The sequence below is a fragment of the Brachyhypopomus gauderio genome, chromosome 2, assembly GCF_052324685.1.
Source record: "Brachyhypopomus gauderio isolate BG-103 chromosome 2, BGAUD_0.2, whole genome shotgun sequence".
Lineage (NCBI taxonomy): Eukaryota > Metazoa > Chordata > Actinopteri > Gymnotiformes > Hypopomidae > Brachyhypopomus > Brachyhypopomus gauderio.
The window spans coordinates 42,139,896-42,158,374 of NC_135212.1; the positions used below are offsets into that span (position 1 = coordinate 42,139,896).

General features: G+C 47.8%; 1 protein-coding gene across 1 annotated transcript; it reads left to right on the plus strand.

The window, feature by feature from the left end:
• The first annotated feature begins 1,716 nt into the window (after positions 1–1,716).
• kmt5c (lysine methyltransferase 5C) lies at positions 1,717–14,667 on the plus strand. The gene is given in 10 exon segments (XM_076996571.1): positions 1,717–1,830; positions 2,593–2,725; positions 4,215–4,380; positions 4,572–4,681; positions 5,043–5,206; positions 5,386–5,405; positions 5,580–5,716; positions 5,844–6,007; positions 6,311–7,287; positions 7,289–14,667. Coding segments are annotated over 9 exon segments (6,492 nt in total). The 5' UTR covers positions 1,717–1,830; positions 2,593–2,612; the 3' UTR covers positions 11,930–14,667.
• Positions 14,668–18,479: the final 3,812 nt, after the last annotated feature.

Consider the following 18,479-nt stretch of genomic DNA (forward strand, 5'->3'; position numbering starts at 1 on the left):
CTCTTTCCCTTGTTTTCTCAAAGCTGGTTTGGATGCCCTTCCTGTTATCTTTCTGCTAAACCAAAACAACAGAGCAGCCTGGAGTCCCTGCACAGTAAGGTGTGTGTGTGTGTGTGTGTGTGTGTGTGTGTGTGTACGCATCCGTCCAGCCAGCCACAAGAGAATAACCGTGTGAGCGGGGACTTTGAACGGTAAAGGAGTGTGGCTGTACGTCAGTAAGTCTTAATCACTGAGCTCTTTCCATGTCTCATGTCTCAGCTGCTCTAGTCTCTCAGGGGAATGGCCCTGTGACCAATGGAGGAAAGTTCCATTGGACTTTTGTGGGAGAGTGGTGTTGACATGGATGCGTGGTTACTATAGGTTTAATGGCAGTTTTCATACCCAAACGTTTGGGGCCTAATAAGTAAGTATTACTACAGACACCTTTTAGAAAGAAAAAAAAAATTGATGTTGGGCTATCAGTTATTGGCCCTGTAACCCTGTCATTTCCTCCCTGTGAGCGTGCACTCTACAATTTTATTATGCCATCCTTCATAGGAATTATTCAGTTTTTCTGCTCATTTTTTCTGTTTTTATCAGATAGCAATTTAGATAATGTAGTTTTGTTTTGTATGTGGTTTTAGTTTTTTTTTTTTTTTTTTTTTTTTTTTTTTTTTTTTAAAGCAATCAGGGATTTTTTTTTCTCCACGCACTGATGCTGGGAAAACTATAATCATTTTAACTGTAAGATTTTGACAAATATAAGCCAGTAGTTTTAAATGGGGGGAATTAAAAGCAAGAATTATGCTGTTTTTTATGTACTTTTTTTCCAAACTCTTACAGATCTGTCTTTCTGTTACTGAGTAGAAAATAAAGTTAGTGTATTTGTACTTCTATGGTGGTTTGATTTTTTTAAAACAATATTACTCTGTTTTACAGTAAGCATACTTGTGAAGTTTACATTTCGAAGCATTTTACATCTTCATGTTTTCTTTTATATATTTCTTTACATTGATCTACTGGGGGGGGCAGTTTGCACATCCGATAGTAAAAGTGTCGCTGTGCATGCTGGGCGCGGGACTTCAGCCTTTCCACTGCGCCCTGCTGAGTCGAAGCATCTTGAAGCACTGCGCGGTAGAAGAAGGGTTGGGCAAACGTGAGCTTTCTGACCGATTTGACCAACCACGGCGCTCTGAGAATGAAATAAATATATCTAGACCAATGAGAACAGCTGACTGCTGTTGGGACCGCGTGTCCGTTCTGGGATTAACCAATCACATTAAAACCGTGAGCGACTGTGATTGGTTAAATCCATTGCCTTTTTGAAAACATACCTGCTCAGTGCGTTAACTTCCAGGTTGGAAAAGAATCGAAATTTAAGTATAATTTGTTATACTTTTTTAATAATTTGTGGCAAACGCAAATACTGTCAACTGTCGTGTTAGGTTATAGCTTCTTGCAGCAGTAGGACTGCCCCAGTGGAACTAAACACGAGAAATGGAGACTCTTGAGGCGGACGACATCGACCACTGCTAGTGGGCTAGCTAGCGCGCTAGCTCGCAGCTATTTCACTACGGACGAATCGATTAGGATTTCGGGGGAAAGCCCGTCAGGTAAACAGTTTGTTGTTCAAAATAAGCGTTTGTTTTATTTTTTTGGATATATGTTGTAGTTTTGATACGTCCAAATCAAACGGCGAATGCATATTTAAAGTAAAGTGGGATTTTATTATTTTTTTAAGCAAGGCCATATGAGAATGTTGCAGCGCAGCTAGCGAGGCGGAGTTGGCTAACGGAGTGGCTCGGTGGGACGAAGGCTTGTGCCAGATTACACACGATTACAGATTAAAGGGTAACGCCACATTCGTAAATTTAAAGTTATTCTGCGTTGTCCATAGCTAGCAAACAAGTTCCCAGAGAGTTTGCGTTAGATATAGGGGTGAGAGAAATAATCGTAACGTTCTCGCTAGCTATGTAGTAATCTCACAAATGTTTCAAATTATCGTTAGACGTCACAATATTGCCCGGATTATCGCGTTCGTAGATTAGGTAGTTTGACGGTGGATTGTTGAGGGATTTCCCCGCTGCTGGGTTTACCTCACGACGTGTTCAAGTCTACCGTTGATTTAGCTTGCGTAGCTAACGTTGGCCAGCAGCTCGCTGGATGTTTGTTTCATAATAGCTAGCCAAGTTGGCTAAAATATTTGATTTAGGGACAAATTTGAGAAATAGCTAAATAATAAATTGCGGCGCTGAGCATTGAACGTACTCTGCTGGCTATCTGTCGTTTACGAAAAACAATTATTTGGCATTTGGCTCGTAGTTTTGTCGACTGAAGTTAGACGGCTGGCTAGCTGGGTCTTTATCTTGTTGGCTGCCTAGCTTACACGTTCACCCTGTTAATCTCCAAGTGTTGATGGCTGATGTGTTCTCAAATAAATAAAGACATAAGTGTACATTTGGCGTGTTTGCTGGACTTAATTCGCATAAGAGTTTTGTGTGAATCCTCATTAGGAGGCTAAGACCGTTAGCTGGCGAGTGGGCCGTCGGGGCGCGCGACCGAAAGGCTGTGGCTCGCGGGCTTTTGTGTAAACTTTGTGAAATTCTCTTTCAGCATGTGGATGGTGGGCGAACATGGACGGACCATATAGAATGAGTGTGAGGGAGCTGTGCGAGACGGATGACTTGGCTACAAGTTTGGTGCTGGATCCTTTGCTGGGGTTCAGCACCCACAAGATGAATATAAGGTAGCGTTTGCACTCAGTGTGTGTCGCTCTAATCGCATAGTGCTCACACAATTTCAGGCAGTCTACTTGAATGTCACTTTGTACTACCACTTTATAGTAACACAATAATAAAACTACTGTTCACACTTTTGCAAGCGCCTCTGTGATGGTGTGCTGACAAGCATGCGCTATATTTCCTGTTATCCCCATAACAGCCCATATATATATTGTATATTTGTCCCCCAATTTTTCATGAACCTGTTGCATGTGTTTTTCCACACATTTCACATATGTTGCCTGAATTACATACCCTGCTTTATGGTGCCTGTAGAACTGACCGGCAATGCATGTGTTAAATCAAAACTGTGTCCTTGTAAAGCTCTGATGGGGGAGTGGCTCGTAGCTGTAGAGGACGGGTGCCCGGAAGGTGCTGTCTCTCACAAGACAAAACTCCAGACTATTCTCTGTTCTGGCTCCAAGATGGTGGAACGATCTTCCAGTTGCTGTTCACACTGTAGAGTCTCTTGCCGTCTTCGAACGTAGACTGAAGACTCACCTGTTTGTTGAGTACTTAAATGAGCACTAATTCAGCAGATAACACTTGTCCTTGTTGTTTAAATTGTATGTTTATCTGGTCTATGGGTATTTGCTCTTCTAGGTATAAGTTTATTTCCTTTTTTACTTGAGTCTTTGTTGATTTGTAATACTAGGTAATGGCATTGGTTCCTGTAGTTTAGTAGTAGTCTGACTAAAGGCTGTTTTGGAACCTATGCTGCTATCTAGGATGAATTCTGTGAACAAATGTCACTCTGCATAAGAGCATGTGCTAAATGCCCTAAATGTAAATGCTGTGATGCAGCGTGACTCAAATCTGCAGAATGCTACACTAACCTACATTCTCCATCACAGAAATTATCTGTATATCTAGAGATTTTTACTCTAATTTTTTTCCGTCTTGTCGCTCCTTTGAAAACACTTCTGTTGCTTCCCCATCCCCCGGTGAATGTACTTCACTACCACCAATTGTAAATGTAGGTTGTATGCCAGTTGCATAAATGATGCAGTAATAAATAACAAAGACTTGGATGTGGATCAGACTTAAAATAGCCACTCCATTACGATGTGCCTTGGTCGGCTGCGAAACGGCTATATCGCATCGGGACAGCCCTATAAATAATGAATTTAACGTCCTTTCAGACTAATGTTAGATTTTCTCCTATAAACAGTTACAAGTAAGCTAATGACAGAAAATATGCCGCCGCCTTTTTTTTCCCTTTCCGTACCGTGTTGTGTGATTGGTTGATGAGTGGCCCTGAGGGTGGTTTGAGCTTGGCGAGGTGTGTGCACCCGTGTGGCTGCGCTTGCCTTGCGGAGGCGTGGCGTGTCCTCGGGTGCACTCCCTACCCTGGTCCCTGCAGCGGTCTGCCAGTACGTGCAGGCGTCGGGTCTGCGTGGCGGGGGGGCTGGGCGTGGCCGGTTCTGAAGGGCGTGTCCGTGTGTGTCTCCTCAGCCCTCTGCCGGAGATCCGGCGCTGGAGCTACCTGAAGGAGACGCTGATGCGCTTCTGTCGCACCAGAGACTTCCAGGCCACGTTCGACGCTCTGCTGGACGGAGACTGGAGCAGCCACTACCTCCCCAGCCTGGGCTCGCACCGACAGGAGCTGCTGAGACAGCACGTGTGTAGGACCGCCGCACCTCCCACGGCCCGCGGGGCTTCTCGTACTGTCGGGGGGGGGCGTGTTTACCGCAGCTCCGTGACCGCTGCCATCAGCAGAACGTTCACAGCTTGTTTGTTGACGGAGGGGAAGAGCCTCTGTTGGGCCTGAGGGGGAAGTGTATGAATGACTTCCTGTGCCTTCTCTCTTAGATGTACCGCTATCTTACGGCCTTCCTGTCGGACAGCGGAGTGCAGATTGAGTCATGTGACCGGTATTCATCAGAGACCAATGGGGCTAAGATCACGGCTACAAGGCACTGGTGAGACTCCCCCCCCCCCACCCCCCTTCACTGTCACTCCATGTGTAAATGTCTGAGTGCTACACAGGTTTATGGATTCTAAATTAGAACAATAGCAACAAAAATAAACTCCATAAAGTCCTCACAAACACATTAAAATACGAATTTGGTTAGAGTCCCTATTGTGAAGAGGATTTTGTTTAGAAATGTATATCCGTTTTTTTTTTTCTTCAGCTGTCTGTTGCTATGCAGAATTTCAAGATGAGTGTTCTGTAGTTTTGATGAATCGGTGTTTGCGTGATCAAGCGTGGATAATTTGTGGTGAAAATGCAGCCGTCAGACATTACAACCGTGCCACATCAGTGTTCTCGGCTGTGTGCAGGGCGGTCGGAGAGCGCGTGGAGGTCCTGCAGGGCTGCATTGCGGAGCTGAGTCCTGCAGATGGCGCTGTGCTGAGGGCCGGAGTGAACGACTTCAGCGTGATGTACTCGACGCGGAAGCAGTGCGCTCAGCTGTGGCTGGGACCTGCGGCGTTCATCAACCATGGTAAGCGCTAGCAGCGTCCACACTGTGGAACTTGCAAACACGCACTGCATGCTACGTTCACTTCTGCAAAGAAAGGCTTGTTTAAGCAGTTAGCTGTTGATTGATGTGGTTGGTTTAGGCGTGATGGTGGCTGACACGAGCTTCCCTGTGTTGACCATTTTCCTCTTTCTTTTCTGTAGACTGCAGACCAAACTGCAAGGTAGGAGGTCAAACGATTCTCATCACTGTGTCCCCATATTATAGTAATTGTTTATTGTTTTTAATAATGCTGAGAGTAAAGGACGTGCTTGTGATATCGTTGTTTCTAATGTTGTCAAATAAAGGGACTAATTGTTCGTCTTTATTTTGGTCCCTCCCATTTTTCCTGTGCCAGTTTGTTCCTGGAGATAAGAATGGAGCATGTGTGAAAGTGGTCCGTCCCATCTCGCCAGGGGAGGAGATCACATGTTACTATGGCGACAGCTTTTTTGGGGAGGACAATGAGATGTGTGAATGTTGCACCTGTGAGAGGTGAGCGCCCCGCCCGTGAGCTTAGGTTAGGAGCGGCCGTCTGGGGCCACTTTATTATGTACTTGGCAGAACGTTTTTCTGGAATTGTCCTTTAAAGATTGCTTTAAAGTCTGTGTTGTTTTGTCAGGAGAGGGGAAGGGTTCTTCAGACAGAGGCTGGACAGACTACCAGAACGTGTCTCCTCCACTGATCCTTCAGGCCAGAAATACAAATTCAGGGAGACGGACCTGCGGCTGAACCGAGAGAAGGGGGTCGGCACGCCGAAGCCGCCTCTCGCCGTAACCAAGCCCGGTACGCGTCTTCTCATGCCCATGAATATCGGAATTTGTATTGGGTTTTGCGTAGTCCTGCTGCAGTGAACTGAAGTGAATTTTTAAAATCTTTTTCAAAAGGGGTGGTGGGGGGTTGACATTTCTTTTTGGTTTTCCGTAATAAGTGTATGATTTATTTTAGATCTCAGTCTGTTCTGTGTGCTGAATCAAATGCTGTTTTTATTGACTTATGCTGTATGTCTCGTTCACATCTGGCCCCTTATGCTGTATGCGTCTGTCTCTCTCCCTCCCCTCCCTCTCTCTCATATCCCTTGTTTCTCAGCTTGCTCTTTGAGGAATTCCTTTTCCCAGCAGATGAAGAGAAACGCCCCTACAGTGAGCAGCAGGACGACAAAGACCAAGAGGTGGAGGAGGGAGGAGGAGCAGTTCAACCAGGCCGAGAAGAGACGAGACAACCTCCTCGTCTCATCACTGTCTCACTGCAGTCTTAAGGACTTTAGCATCTGCCTGTATAATCACACTGTGGATTTTCTCCTAAGTTGTAAGGACCCTACCAGCACAGCGCGAGCCCTGCTGATGAGGATAGAGTGCAAGAGACCAAACCCTGCCGGGCCACGTAACGGACTGAGCCTTACGACGGCCCCCGACATCAAACCAGACGGAGCTGAGGGGGGGCGAGATATTTCTAGTGACGTATTGAGTAGTGACACCGCTGCTGAATTGAACTCAAAACCCGGCACTTTAACATCCGTTCCAAGCATGCGTGATCCCGACGCTCCGAGATCGAGGGGCCGAGACGCGGATGCGCCGGCCGTTAGGGTCGTTCGTCAGACAGCCATTTCCTCCAGGACTCGGAATATGCTCCGCGGTCGATTAAGGGACGGAGTCCGAGCCTTTGGACGTTCGAAATTGTCTCGCTTGAGTAAAAAGGCATCGATGATCAGCCAGACGTCTAAGGGAGTTCCCCCTCGTCAGAGAGGGTGCGTCTCTGGGCTCGGGAGTGGTCGTAGATGCATTTCCATTAACGGAGATAAGTCGAGTTTGAGCAGAGAGCACCCTGGAAGGGATGGACCAAATAACAGCAGGTCGTCGCGGTCCCAGACCGCCGTGGAACCACGCGGCGCCGGGCACCGTCACAAGGAGGTAGCCGATGGCAACAAGAGCATCATAGGTGCTGCTAGGGAGGGGGGTTTCAACTCCCCTACCGCCTCAGAGACCTCAGGGGAAAAGGAGAAAAAACACAGACCTTCTGTTGTTTCTGGCAGCGTCACCGCCTCCTCTCCCTCGCCGCCTCCCTCCCCCCGCCCCCCCCCTCTCTCACCCTGCAGGGTTCACGCGCTACGTCCAAGTCAGCCTGGTCAGGGTGTCTGTCCCCGGGGAGGTCGCCGCCGCCGTCGGGGTGGAGCGGGCTCGCTCGGATGGCGGTGGAGAGACTGACCTCTCTGCACCAGCGGCAAAAGCGCAGGAGGCCTCAGGGTGCCGAGGTGTGGCTAGATCTGAAGGTCGGAGAGTGGTGAGGGAGATGTACTTCACACCAGTAAACGCAGGAAACGCAGACAGGTATTTAAAAGTCACGTGCGATTTATCACAGCGTGATGTAGCAAGTACCAAAGACGCTCCAATTCCACTTCCTGCTGCGGAGGAAGTGGAGGAGGGCGGAGAGCAGGGTAGCGTCGGCGAGCAAACCGGGAAGGAGAAGGGAGGTGTGGAGGAGAGAGTCGGCGCCGCTCCTGTGTGTGCTGAAGCCACTTTGAGAGGTGAGGAGTGTGTGGCCAGGGTAGAGGAAGGAGGAGCCAGCGCTCCACAGGGTCTGAGCACCACTGGGAGGGGAGATGAGGAGAGAGGAGCTGATGGACACGGGGAGGGATCTGCCCAGAGGGACTGTACAGCACAAAAGAAGATGGATTTATCAGTCAGTTTGGGGAGCAAAACTGTAGTTATAAAGGAGGCCAGAGTCCTCCTGTCTGACGTATTCAAGAGCGTGAGCAGTAAGCTGATCAGCCAAGAACAGCGTAGCAAAGGATGCAGCAGCGTTCTCAGGAAACCCTCGTCCCGACGTGCGAGTAAAAAGAACCGGCGTGTTAAAAGTCTTAAATCCTCTACTGCTTTTGGAGACGTAGGGGCTTTGAATGTAGGTAGGGATCCAGCGAGGAAAAACACAGATCCCCTTACAAAGATCGTTACTGAAAGTAAGCAGAGTAACGCAGACGCCATGTGTTTACCTGACGTGGGTGGAGCACAGACGGCCCAAAAAGCAGTGATGGAAGCTCCGCTCTCTTCAGAGCCTCTCTCTCCTGCCAAGGGCAGCGTGGACCCCAATCTCCAGAGCAGTATCCCCCTAAAGAAAAGGGCGTTTCGAGAGTCCCTTGACACAGATCCAGCAGATCTGGACGTGAGCGCAGCTGCATCGGAGCCGGCGTCTGCCACTAAGGGTGTGGAGAGCCGTCTGTTGCCTGCTTCTGAAGGGAACGGCGCTACCGAAGCTCAGAACTTGACTTTAGAGCCGAGTCAGACTTTCAAGGCCGAGGCTGTAGCATCAAAGAAGCGCACTGCAACAATCAGGCCATCTAAAACTTCAGTGCTCAGAAAGCTCCACTGCCGAAAAAGCTTGCGAACTGTTCGGGCTAGAGTAGTGCAAGATCATGGCAAAATGCTCAGAGACGGAGACAGCACAGGTAACTTACCAGTAGGGAAGAGCCCTGAACATAGTGCAGAAGATAAGAAATCCAAACTCTCTTCTGAGCTGGAAAGCGTAGTGGAGCATTTTGACTCTGTAGAAGAGATGCGAGAGGGAGAGGGACAAGATGGTAGTCAGGAAGTTGTAGAGAAAACAGCAGGCTGTACTGAGCGTGTCTCGGCGGAGAGTAACAGCGAGTTACCAGCCCCAGAATCCTCTGTAAACACAGAAGACGAGCAGAGTCCCAAGTTTAGAATACGGCTGAAAAGAAAGAGGGGTAAGGAGTGGGAAATGGAGTCGGCACACGAGGGTGGCCGCGCTGTGGGCGAAACTCCAGGCTCAGCTGGCCGTGCTGACGCACTCGACCCCTTTAAGGCTATTTTAGACTCCGTCGCAATTTTAAACTTGGAAATGGAGAGGATTCGGGGTCACGGAGAAACGGATAAAAGCGCAGGGCTGGAGAAAGCGACGAAAGCTGTCCAAGACGTCCTGGAGCACTGCCGAAAAGAGAGCTCCATCAAGCCCAGGAAAAGGCGCAAAAAGACGTCTGTGGGCGGCAACGCCAAAAAGCACGTGAGGGGACACGGAGGCTCTGTTGAAGGTAAACGCTTCGTTCCTGCTGTGCCTCCGCGGCAGTGCGTGCTACTGAAAGACCTCAAAGTGGAGGCGGACAGTGCTGACATTAAACCTCTGCCTCTTCTTCGTTTGCGCCGCAGGGCCGAGGGCAGGTGGGAGGTGGAGGGCGAGCGAGCTCCCAAACGGGCCACTAACACGGGCCCGGGCGGTTCTGCGCCGAGGGAGTCCAGAGGCCCGGCGTGCATCTCCCCTGAGACGACAGTGATGGGAGAGATGGCTGTCAGCAGAGTGAAACTGGAAAACTTGTCACCCTGCCAACACCGGGCCGTAGCTGGCAGCTGTGTGGGGGTTGGAGAGCTCTCTAAAGATGCCGCCGGTTCAGAAGCTCCGCCCCTCTCGTTATCTCTCTCGCCCTTGTCTCTGAATTCTCCTTATCATGAAGGACTGACGGATGTAGCCCATGTTGGTGGAAGGGTTGACTTCAGAGAGAGAGGCAGGGAAACCAAAGCCCCCGCGACTCTCGAAAGGACGGAGACCTCTGGAACAGAAGGGATGGCGACTACTGAGATTAGAGAGAGGAGTGAGGTTTGCTTGAGTCACAACTTACTTCAGATCAACAGAAGCCTTTCCAAACTTCAAGCCATGAGCCAGCAGCAGCCTCCAGAAAGGAGTGGTCCTGCTTGCACCAGTACAACAACTACCTCCTGTCAATCGAAGCCTTTGTCTCCTCCCACTTCACCCTTTACCACAGAGTGCAACTTTTCCAACTATTCAGAGGATATTTTAGATTTTCAGTGCTTGAATCTTGAAAGCTATGATCAAACTCACACACAAAGCAGCCTGCCAGGGTCATTAACAGATTACTGCCCCGGGGAACCACACAACACTGGATCTTTCAGTAGCCCCTTCTCACAAAGCCCAAATGATGGCTGGAACCCAGAGACCCCGTACCTCGGCTCCCCCAGCCCGGGGAGGAGCTTCGGCCCAGCTGAAGACCTGAGCTTCTCTGATCTTGGCCTTACACGTGATGATGCTCCATTGTCCAACAGCGGCCCTTTTTTCTCTTCCAAAGAAAAGACATTTTGTCCTGTGACGAGTTTAGCACACGCTAAAGATTCTGAAAGAAATCCGTTCTTTTCTGATGGTATGCTCCCGAAACGTAATGTGATTCTCCAGAACAAGGATGGTTCTGCCACCCCTCCGCTCTGTTTGGCAGATAAAACCGCAGGCAACCAAAGGGACTTAATAATATTTAATCCGTCCTCAAATGCTAAGCAGACAGCACCCCCTTCTTGCGTACACTCTCAGGAGAAGCTGAATTTTCTCGATAGCTCAAAAAGTGCGTCAACCCCAGCAGACTTTGCCAGAAACCAAGCTAAGGAGAGAACCAACGGGCCGCTGTACTTCCACAGCCCGGCACACAAATCGCAGCCGGTTTTTTTGAGCCAGTCGGCGCAGAACCTGTGCGGCGCTGCCTCCCACAGTAACCCCCTGAAGCCCTTCCATTCTCTTCATACAGGATGCAGAGCCACCTCCAGCTCCGAACTGCCTGGGTCTTTTAACCTCGGCGGCACACGCCCCCGTGGGCAAGAGAGGTCGTCTGTGTTTCTCCAGAGTAGTTTGGTGAAGCTCGAAGGCGGATATGGTCAGAGCATTTCCAGAACCTCCTCAGCAGGTGGTGATAAACTCTCTTCAAAGCTTCACTGCACAAGATCTGAGCTTACCAACTCTGCTCCAAGTCAGCCTAATTTACTCAGTCACAAAGATCTGTCAGCTGATGGTCCTCAAAGCGGATATCTGAGATATTCAGAAAATTTGAGGAGAGTCACAAAAAGCATTACTCCAAACGCAGGACTATCTAAGACCCACCCAGAGACTGACAAAGTTTACCCAGTTTACTTTTTCAGCTCCAACAAAAGTCCCGCGAATGTCGTCAAAAACGCGCCCGTAGAAAAGCCGCAGAACGCTAGGTTCAACAGTCCCAACGTGCAGCCAGCCTTCTATTCGTCCAACGCCAGTCCTCACGGTTACGCTGTACCTCACTGTAAAATGTCGAGGCTGGACAGACCCCAGGCTGTCGTAGCTCCCAGCCAGACATCTCAGCTCCCTTTTCCCCTGGACAAAGGTCAGCTCTGCTTCTCACACTGTGACCCCTCAGACGTCAACTGTTCGCTTTCCCCCGCCGTTTCTCAAAATGGCAGCCCGCACGTGGGCTACAGGGAACCTGTGGCCCAGGAAGTGCCCGTAACCAAAGCTCAACCTTCCTCTTTCGTCTACAGCCAGTCCGCTCACCCGTCGTACGTCGTGAACTTCACCGGCGATCACTCTGTCACCCTGGACTACACCGATGATGGGGACTGCTTGAATTACTCCTCATCGGTGCCCCCGAATTACACTTACCATTGTCTCATGGAACCTTCTGGAACTCAAGGAAGGCTCATCTTAGAACCCTGTGGTCCCTCAAACATCTCACTTACTCCTTCTGCGGGCAGCTTTGCAGGACTTAAAGGTCAGCCAATGCCAGAGAGTAAAGACCATCACGAGCAGCCCGGAGGACATCCCATAATTTCCCACCACTTCCCATCATCCCAATCTCAGAGCACATCTGTGACGGACCGTAAGCCCAAGAGGCTAAGGCTAGTTGTAACGGATGGTACAGTAGATCTGGACCTGCAGTACACAGATTAATGAATACACTCACTGATGAATTCTGCTTTCTCTATTCATATTTATTAACAATGCAAATATGTTCTCTGTGTAAAAAACTAGACTGCATTGTGCTTAGGATTCCAGATAAACATTTCCTTGTTGTTGTTGTCACTTTATGTGAAGATATTTAATTATTTCATTAGCATCCAGGATTGTGTTATGCTTATGTAAACCATTGTGATTCTCCCGCAGTTGCTCCAATCAGCCACATGATGGGGGTGTTGCTGTTCTGCTCCTCACGTACTTTCCACATTCATATTCGTTTGCTTAAATCAACATTTGCTCATGAGGATTGGGGTGGTCTGCGTAACCAAGGCGGGCGATGAGCTCGCGTGGCAGGCTGCCTGTAGCTCTGGGTGTGTTGGAGCAGGGCCGAGGCGGGCAGTATGGGGCCCGTCGCCCCCTGCGTCCGCCTGGCTGTGCTGGACTGAAAGGCCCCCAGACGATGATATGAAACAGGACGCGCTGTTCTTGAGCAGTGTATGGGACCTGTGATTCACCCTGTATTCCTGCTAGATTCCTCTGAGAGATTGTCCATGTGATGGCATCTCCATCATCTGTGCGTACAGGTCCGGATAGATGAGTGCAGACACGCTTTAGACCTAGAAAGATCTACATTTCCACTTTTCACATGTCTTTGTTTGGTTTTCAAGTACTCTAAAAAAAGAAAATGAATTTTGGTGTCTGATGCGTGCCCAGAAACTTGATTGATGTTGGCATGAAGTGTGTAGAATATGTATGACTCGGTGAACTAGCAGTTGTCTAGCTTTTGATCTGTCGTGTAGATATTTCACCACTCTGTCTGAGGGGCTTGACTGTGTGGTGGAATCAAGATTACGTCACCTCACCAGTGTCAGATGTGAAGAAAACCCTGAAGGTCCGTGGGAGAGCCGTCCCATGATGCTTTAAGCACACAAGCTAACTTTATTTGTTTAAGGAATTGTTTTCTCATCCCCAAGTGAATATTATTCTGGTTCAGATGCATGTATGTACAGTTACCTCCCTTCCTCACTGTGTGTGGGAGAACACATATGACCAGAGTAGTGTGATCTTTAGTCGGTGTAGTACTGTAGTCATTTAACACTTATGCTGGTTAGATTTTTAAAAATCTGTTTGTATACCCTCAAGTTTTGTATTCATGGTACATGCTTTGTGTGTGTGAGATGAGTTTACACCTCCTGTGGTCCTAAGATGGCCGGGTCTGTGAGTGCACCGCTGGTCTGGGATCAGGCAGTTTCACACGTTCTGTGCATTTTAGGGAGGTTAGGATCAGGACCGAAGCCTGACGCCACTGTTCTGTCTTTGCTAGCTTTGCATGCTGTGTGTGGCTAGAGACAGGGAGGTGTAAGTATTTGTGAGGCTACCTTGAGGCGTTGTGAGGCGTTTTTTACAGACATGAGCAGTGGATTAGGGGAGTCATTGCGTTGTTGTGTTCAGAGTTCAGCGTGCGAACAGCCAACATATTTATATTTATTTCGATATCCTCTACACATGGTGCTTTAATATAACTTAATGTTTTGATTGTACTGTATACAAAATGTATTTGTTTTTTTTCTTTCTTGAATGTTGAGATGTAGTGTTCTTATCTACCCTCTGTTTCCAGTAACCATTCTCTTTTAGAAAGTTTGTAACAATGTTAGTTTGTCCTAACTACAGTTTTACTGTAAAGATGTAAAGATATGAATATGATATAAATAAAATGAATCATTTGTCAGATATTTTAAAATTCTGTTTAAATGTAATTATTCAAATTATTTTAATTTTATTTCTTTTATTATTTATCTTTTTCATCTTTTTTAATTGAATTTTTGGGTGGGTGCGTGTAAAGAAAGGACTTCAGACGTGTTGGGTGAGCAGGTTTTCACAGTGCTGTCCAGCAGTTCTTCTGTCAGGCTGGACTCCCATCAGCCTTGCTAGGAAATCTCACTTCTTGAGTTTCTCAGAAGTTTTTGTATGACGTGGGAAGAGGTGGTGGAGTTGAGATGTTCCGTGGTAACCCTTTGTGGGTCAGCAAGCTAATTGGAGCTGTACCTTAAAGACACGACTAAATGGGAGTCAGAAAGCCTTTTCCTTCTGTGTTGTGACATTTCTGAGTGAAACAGGCTGTTCAGACAGTGGTGGGACTCAAGTTTCTCCAGAGATTCGATTAGGCTGCCCCAGAAGCCCATGATGTCATTCGTCTTCCTACTCCAACGTCCTGGCCTGTGAACCAGCGAAAAATCACAGGTTGGAAAGAGACAACTGTGAGGACAGAAAGCAAGAAGAATTTGTTCAGCTTTATATTGTGTCTTTCACAAACCAAACGACTTAAGCAAGTGTTGTCTTTTAAATCATCAATGCTGTGCACAAGACCATTGCATGAACACAAGTTAAATTTTGATTTCAGGGTGCCCTTTAAGCTAGCACTACCTTCAAACCAATATTCTCTGTTAATCTGACTACCTTCAATTAAATCAGTGAGCATGTCAAATTAATGTTCATATTGCACCCTACAAGACCGTTTCTACAAGGCTCTTCCTGATTGGAGTAATAGTAAATGGTTCCCACTCAGTACAAGGCAGTACAAGGCTTTAACATTCATTGTCTCACAGCATTGCCTTTATTTAAACAAACTGCATTTTAAAGTGCCATGTTCGAGAAAGTGTAAACACTCGTTTTAAAATGTAACTGGTGAAAATAATGTGTGTGTGATCATGAATTCGTCCAGAGCAATATTTGGAAATAAAACATTTAGTGGGAAGACTGGTGGAACTTTGAGTACGTCGGTGGTCGTGTTGTAACCTGTAGGATGAGGTCGCAGGTTGAGGGAACATTGAGGTACGTGATGGAGCTGCAGGGCTCGTCTTATTCTCCCCCGTTGGCCTTATGCTCCTGTTGTAAATATATCGGAATAATGGTACGTTTCATGCTGACAAAGCGTTAAGCTACTACAACAAGTGGGTGCATTGATTCTTCTTGGTTCTGATATACTACCCTGCCACCATATGTGCAGGTGTCAGCTCTTTTCTGAGTTGTGTTGCCTTTGCCTGCCTGCCTGCCTTTTTTTTTCTTCTTTACTGTGTTTTACATATTTCTCCTCTTCCTCACGTGCCGTCGTTAACCTGTTTGGTTTCGTTTGTATTTCCTTTTCCAGCCAGATCTTCACCTCCTGCTGTTTTCCTGGTCCTGCTTTTCTCTTCTCTGCATCTGTGGTCTTCATTTTCTTCAGGTTTACTGTGGACCTTTTATCCATTTCTGCATATGTTCTTTAACTCATTCCTAACATTCTTCTCCCCAAGCCGGACTCCTCGTCTCAGCCTCCTCCGTCATCTGAGTGACCTCCTCTCCCTTGTTCTCTACGGGTTGGCCTCTTCTGTTGTCTCAGTGGACCTCGTATCGCCTCCCCTCCTCTCATCCTTTGGCCTCCTCTCATATCCCGTCGTCTCAGTCGGTCTCCTCTGTCGTCTCGGTCGGTCTCCTCTCATCTCCAGCCTCTGCTTTATGCGACCCACTTTCCTTGTCCTCTGTGGACACCGGTGGGTTAACTTCGACTGCAAGTGGGACAGCTTTTTTCATAACGAGGACACAGGCGGAGAGGCAGTGTGTATAGAGAGGCTGTGTGTGTGTGTGTGTGTGTGTGTGTGGGTGGGTGGTGAAAGGCTAAGCCCTTAAGGAGCGAGAGCAGAAAACACAGGTCCCGGAAGCCCTCTGTCAGAAGGCAGCAACTCGAGACAGTTGCATATCAATATGCCCGTCTGAAGCCAACAATGATACAAAAAAAGGGATGAGCTTAAAAGCACTGTAGTGACCTACATTAACAGACCTAGTTATAGAGCAGAACCTGACCTGTCGATATCGGCGTTGATCCACCTGTTAGTGTCGTCAGGGACTGCAGTCACACCATTGACATAATATAAGCGATCCTATCTGGAGTGTCATGTCTGCTCATTCAGCAAGGCCTGGGCGTTCCTTTCACCTCATCCTCTTCTTCACCAAATGTCCTAGTCGCAGAGATTCACTGCTTCTGTCCTCTGTATCTGTGGGCGGGTGAAACTGGCTCACACCCCTTCCACTCGTCTGTGTATCCACTTCCCTCCTTCTATTATTCATTAATACTTCTTCCCATCCAACCAGTCTTTCACCCACCTACCTATTCATCACAATACGTTTGAACATCTCCATCGACTAACCCGTCCTTAGCCCATCGACACTCGCTCGTTCCTGCTCTCTCTGCCAGAGCCGTTGTGATCAAAGCCCATGGAAACTGCCAAAAATCCTGCTGGCTTTCTTAAAAAGAACCTGTGATTGTGTGAAGCTTCCTGCTATACAGTCTGATGCATCTTAGATGCATCTTGGTCTGTGAGCATATATACTCCTCCCTCACTGTTTGGTATCTTCAGGTAGAATGTGACTGCAAGCATGTGCCAAAGAGTTTAGGATCTGTTTGTGCAGCCACCTGGGATACTCACCAATGAGCCTTAATATTAACATTGCCCCCTAATTTATTCTATAGATCCTCCTCATCTACTCAAAACTGACTGCTCTAACTTGGCAAGGCATGGACTCCACAAGACTTCTGAAGGTGCCTTCTGATATCCGGCAACAAGACTTTAGCAGCAGATCCTGGAATTTGACTTGTTCCCTCGAAGCCCATAGATGCTCGACTGGATAGATGTCTGGGGAATTTGAAGGTGAAGTCACCACCTTGAACTGTCACATTTTTCAACCTATTTATTTTTTTCATTGTAGCTTGGTGCATTATCCTGATGAGTGATGTCCCATTATGGATTACCCTTGAAGGGGTCTCTCCTTCATGTGCAGCAATGTTCAGGTAAGTGGTACTTCTCCATGTAACATTTGCATGAACTCCAGGACCCACGGCTCCCCAGCAGAACCTCTTCTCCACCAGAGCACCACACTGCCTCCTGTGCACCTCCCCCACACACCTGAGCACTTTCACCTTTTTGTTGGGGGGGAGGGGGGGATAAAACGCTAGTTTTCACTCAGATCCCCATTTTCCTGCATCCAGCACTTCCAAATCAGCTCTATTGCTGCTTAATACACAGTCATGGGAAAACCAAAGTGCTGAATTAAGAGAGTCAGGTGCTGCTGAATCATGATCACCAGCACGTGTGGCCATGTCTGTAAAAGCAGAGGTGTTTGGTGTTTGCTGGTCTGCAGCATTCAGTGTGTGAGAACACAACACCACAGAGAAGACATCAGTGGTGCTGCTGCACATCAGTCTGTGAAGGGAAGGGTTAAACCCAGTGGTGGAAGGGTTTGGGTTTGGGTTTGGTCTTTGCAGCCATAGGCAACCTTGCAGTCACTGAGTTGACTATGAACTCCCCGTGTACCAACGTCTTCTAAAGGCCATCCAATGACTCCAGTTTTGCCAGAACTGGATAGTGCAACAGGTCAGTGAGCCCAAGCACAACAGTAAATGTATAACAGAATGGCTTAAAAAGAAAAGAATCGAGGTGTTGCAATGGCCCGGTCGAAGTCCAGACCTCAGTCCATCTGTAACGCTGTGTTAGGAGTGTAAGCTGTGCATGAATGAATGGCCACAAATCTCTGAACTGAAGGATCATTGTAAAGAACTGCGGTGCAAAGTTCCTTCAGAATCATCCGAGAGACTGACAGTCCTCCAGAAAACGATTACGTCAGGTTGCTGCTCACGCAAGGGGCTTCTAGGAGTTGTACACATGGCATCTGTTTTGGCTTCATTTTGATAAATCATGACCCGGTGGAATCTGTTGTGTGGTGCTGATCTGAGATTGTATTTGCCTGTCTTTAAGCACTGGATCAGGTTTTCAAGTCCTGATATGTAAAAACACGGTTCAAAGAGGCTGTGCTTTATACTTCACTGGGGCCATAGTCACAAGATCATGTCGGTCACTGTTTTCTGCTGCTTTAACGTGTCTCTTCATCGGGTGACAAAGCTGTTCATGAGCTCAGTTGGATGTTCTAATGGGGACTAAATACTAGATGTGAATAAACGTTGCAAAGGGTTTGCGAGAATGCTGACTGAAAAATCACCGTCACGCTCGTTTCCCGTAACAACGACCTCTCCCCTCACCTTTTGCAGAGGTCATGCTCTTGAGCTGCCTGAAGCCTATCGCACATGATTCAATTATTTATATGAGCAGCATGCATATATTCCTTTTCAAATTATACATGTAGATTTCTTCATTATGAAGCTCTGATTTAGCATAAAATTGCATATTAAATAATTTCACAGCATGGGGCACTTGATATTTGCATGCTGAGGAATTGGTGCCGGCTCCTGTGATGTGCTTTCACGGTGTGTGAGACTCTGTTTAGAGGAGTGCACAGACCGGCAGGAGCGTTCAGACCCTGTGTGTACAGCACTGCTGCCGTATACATACAGGGCTTCTGGGTTTGGGTCCACATAAGGCAACGGGTAGAGTCCAGCCACACTAGCTGGACAGGAGACAGCAGAACCGGATCAGCGCGTGAATTGAGGAGAGGGGAGGGGGGGGTCAGCAGTGTACAAAGATGGTGGACCGAAAGCTGGCAGAAAACGCAAAAT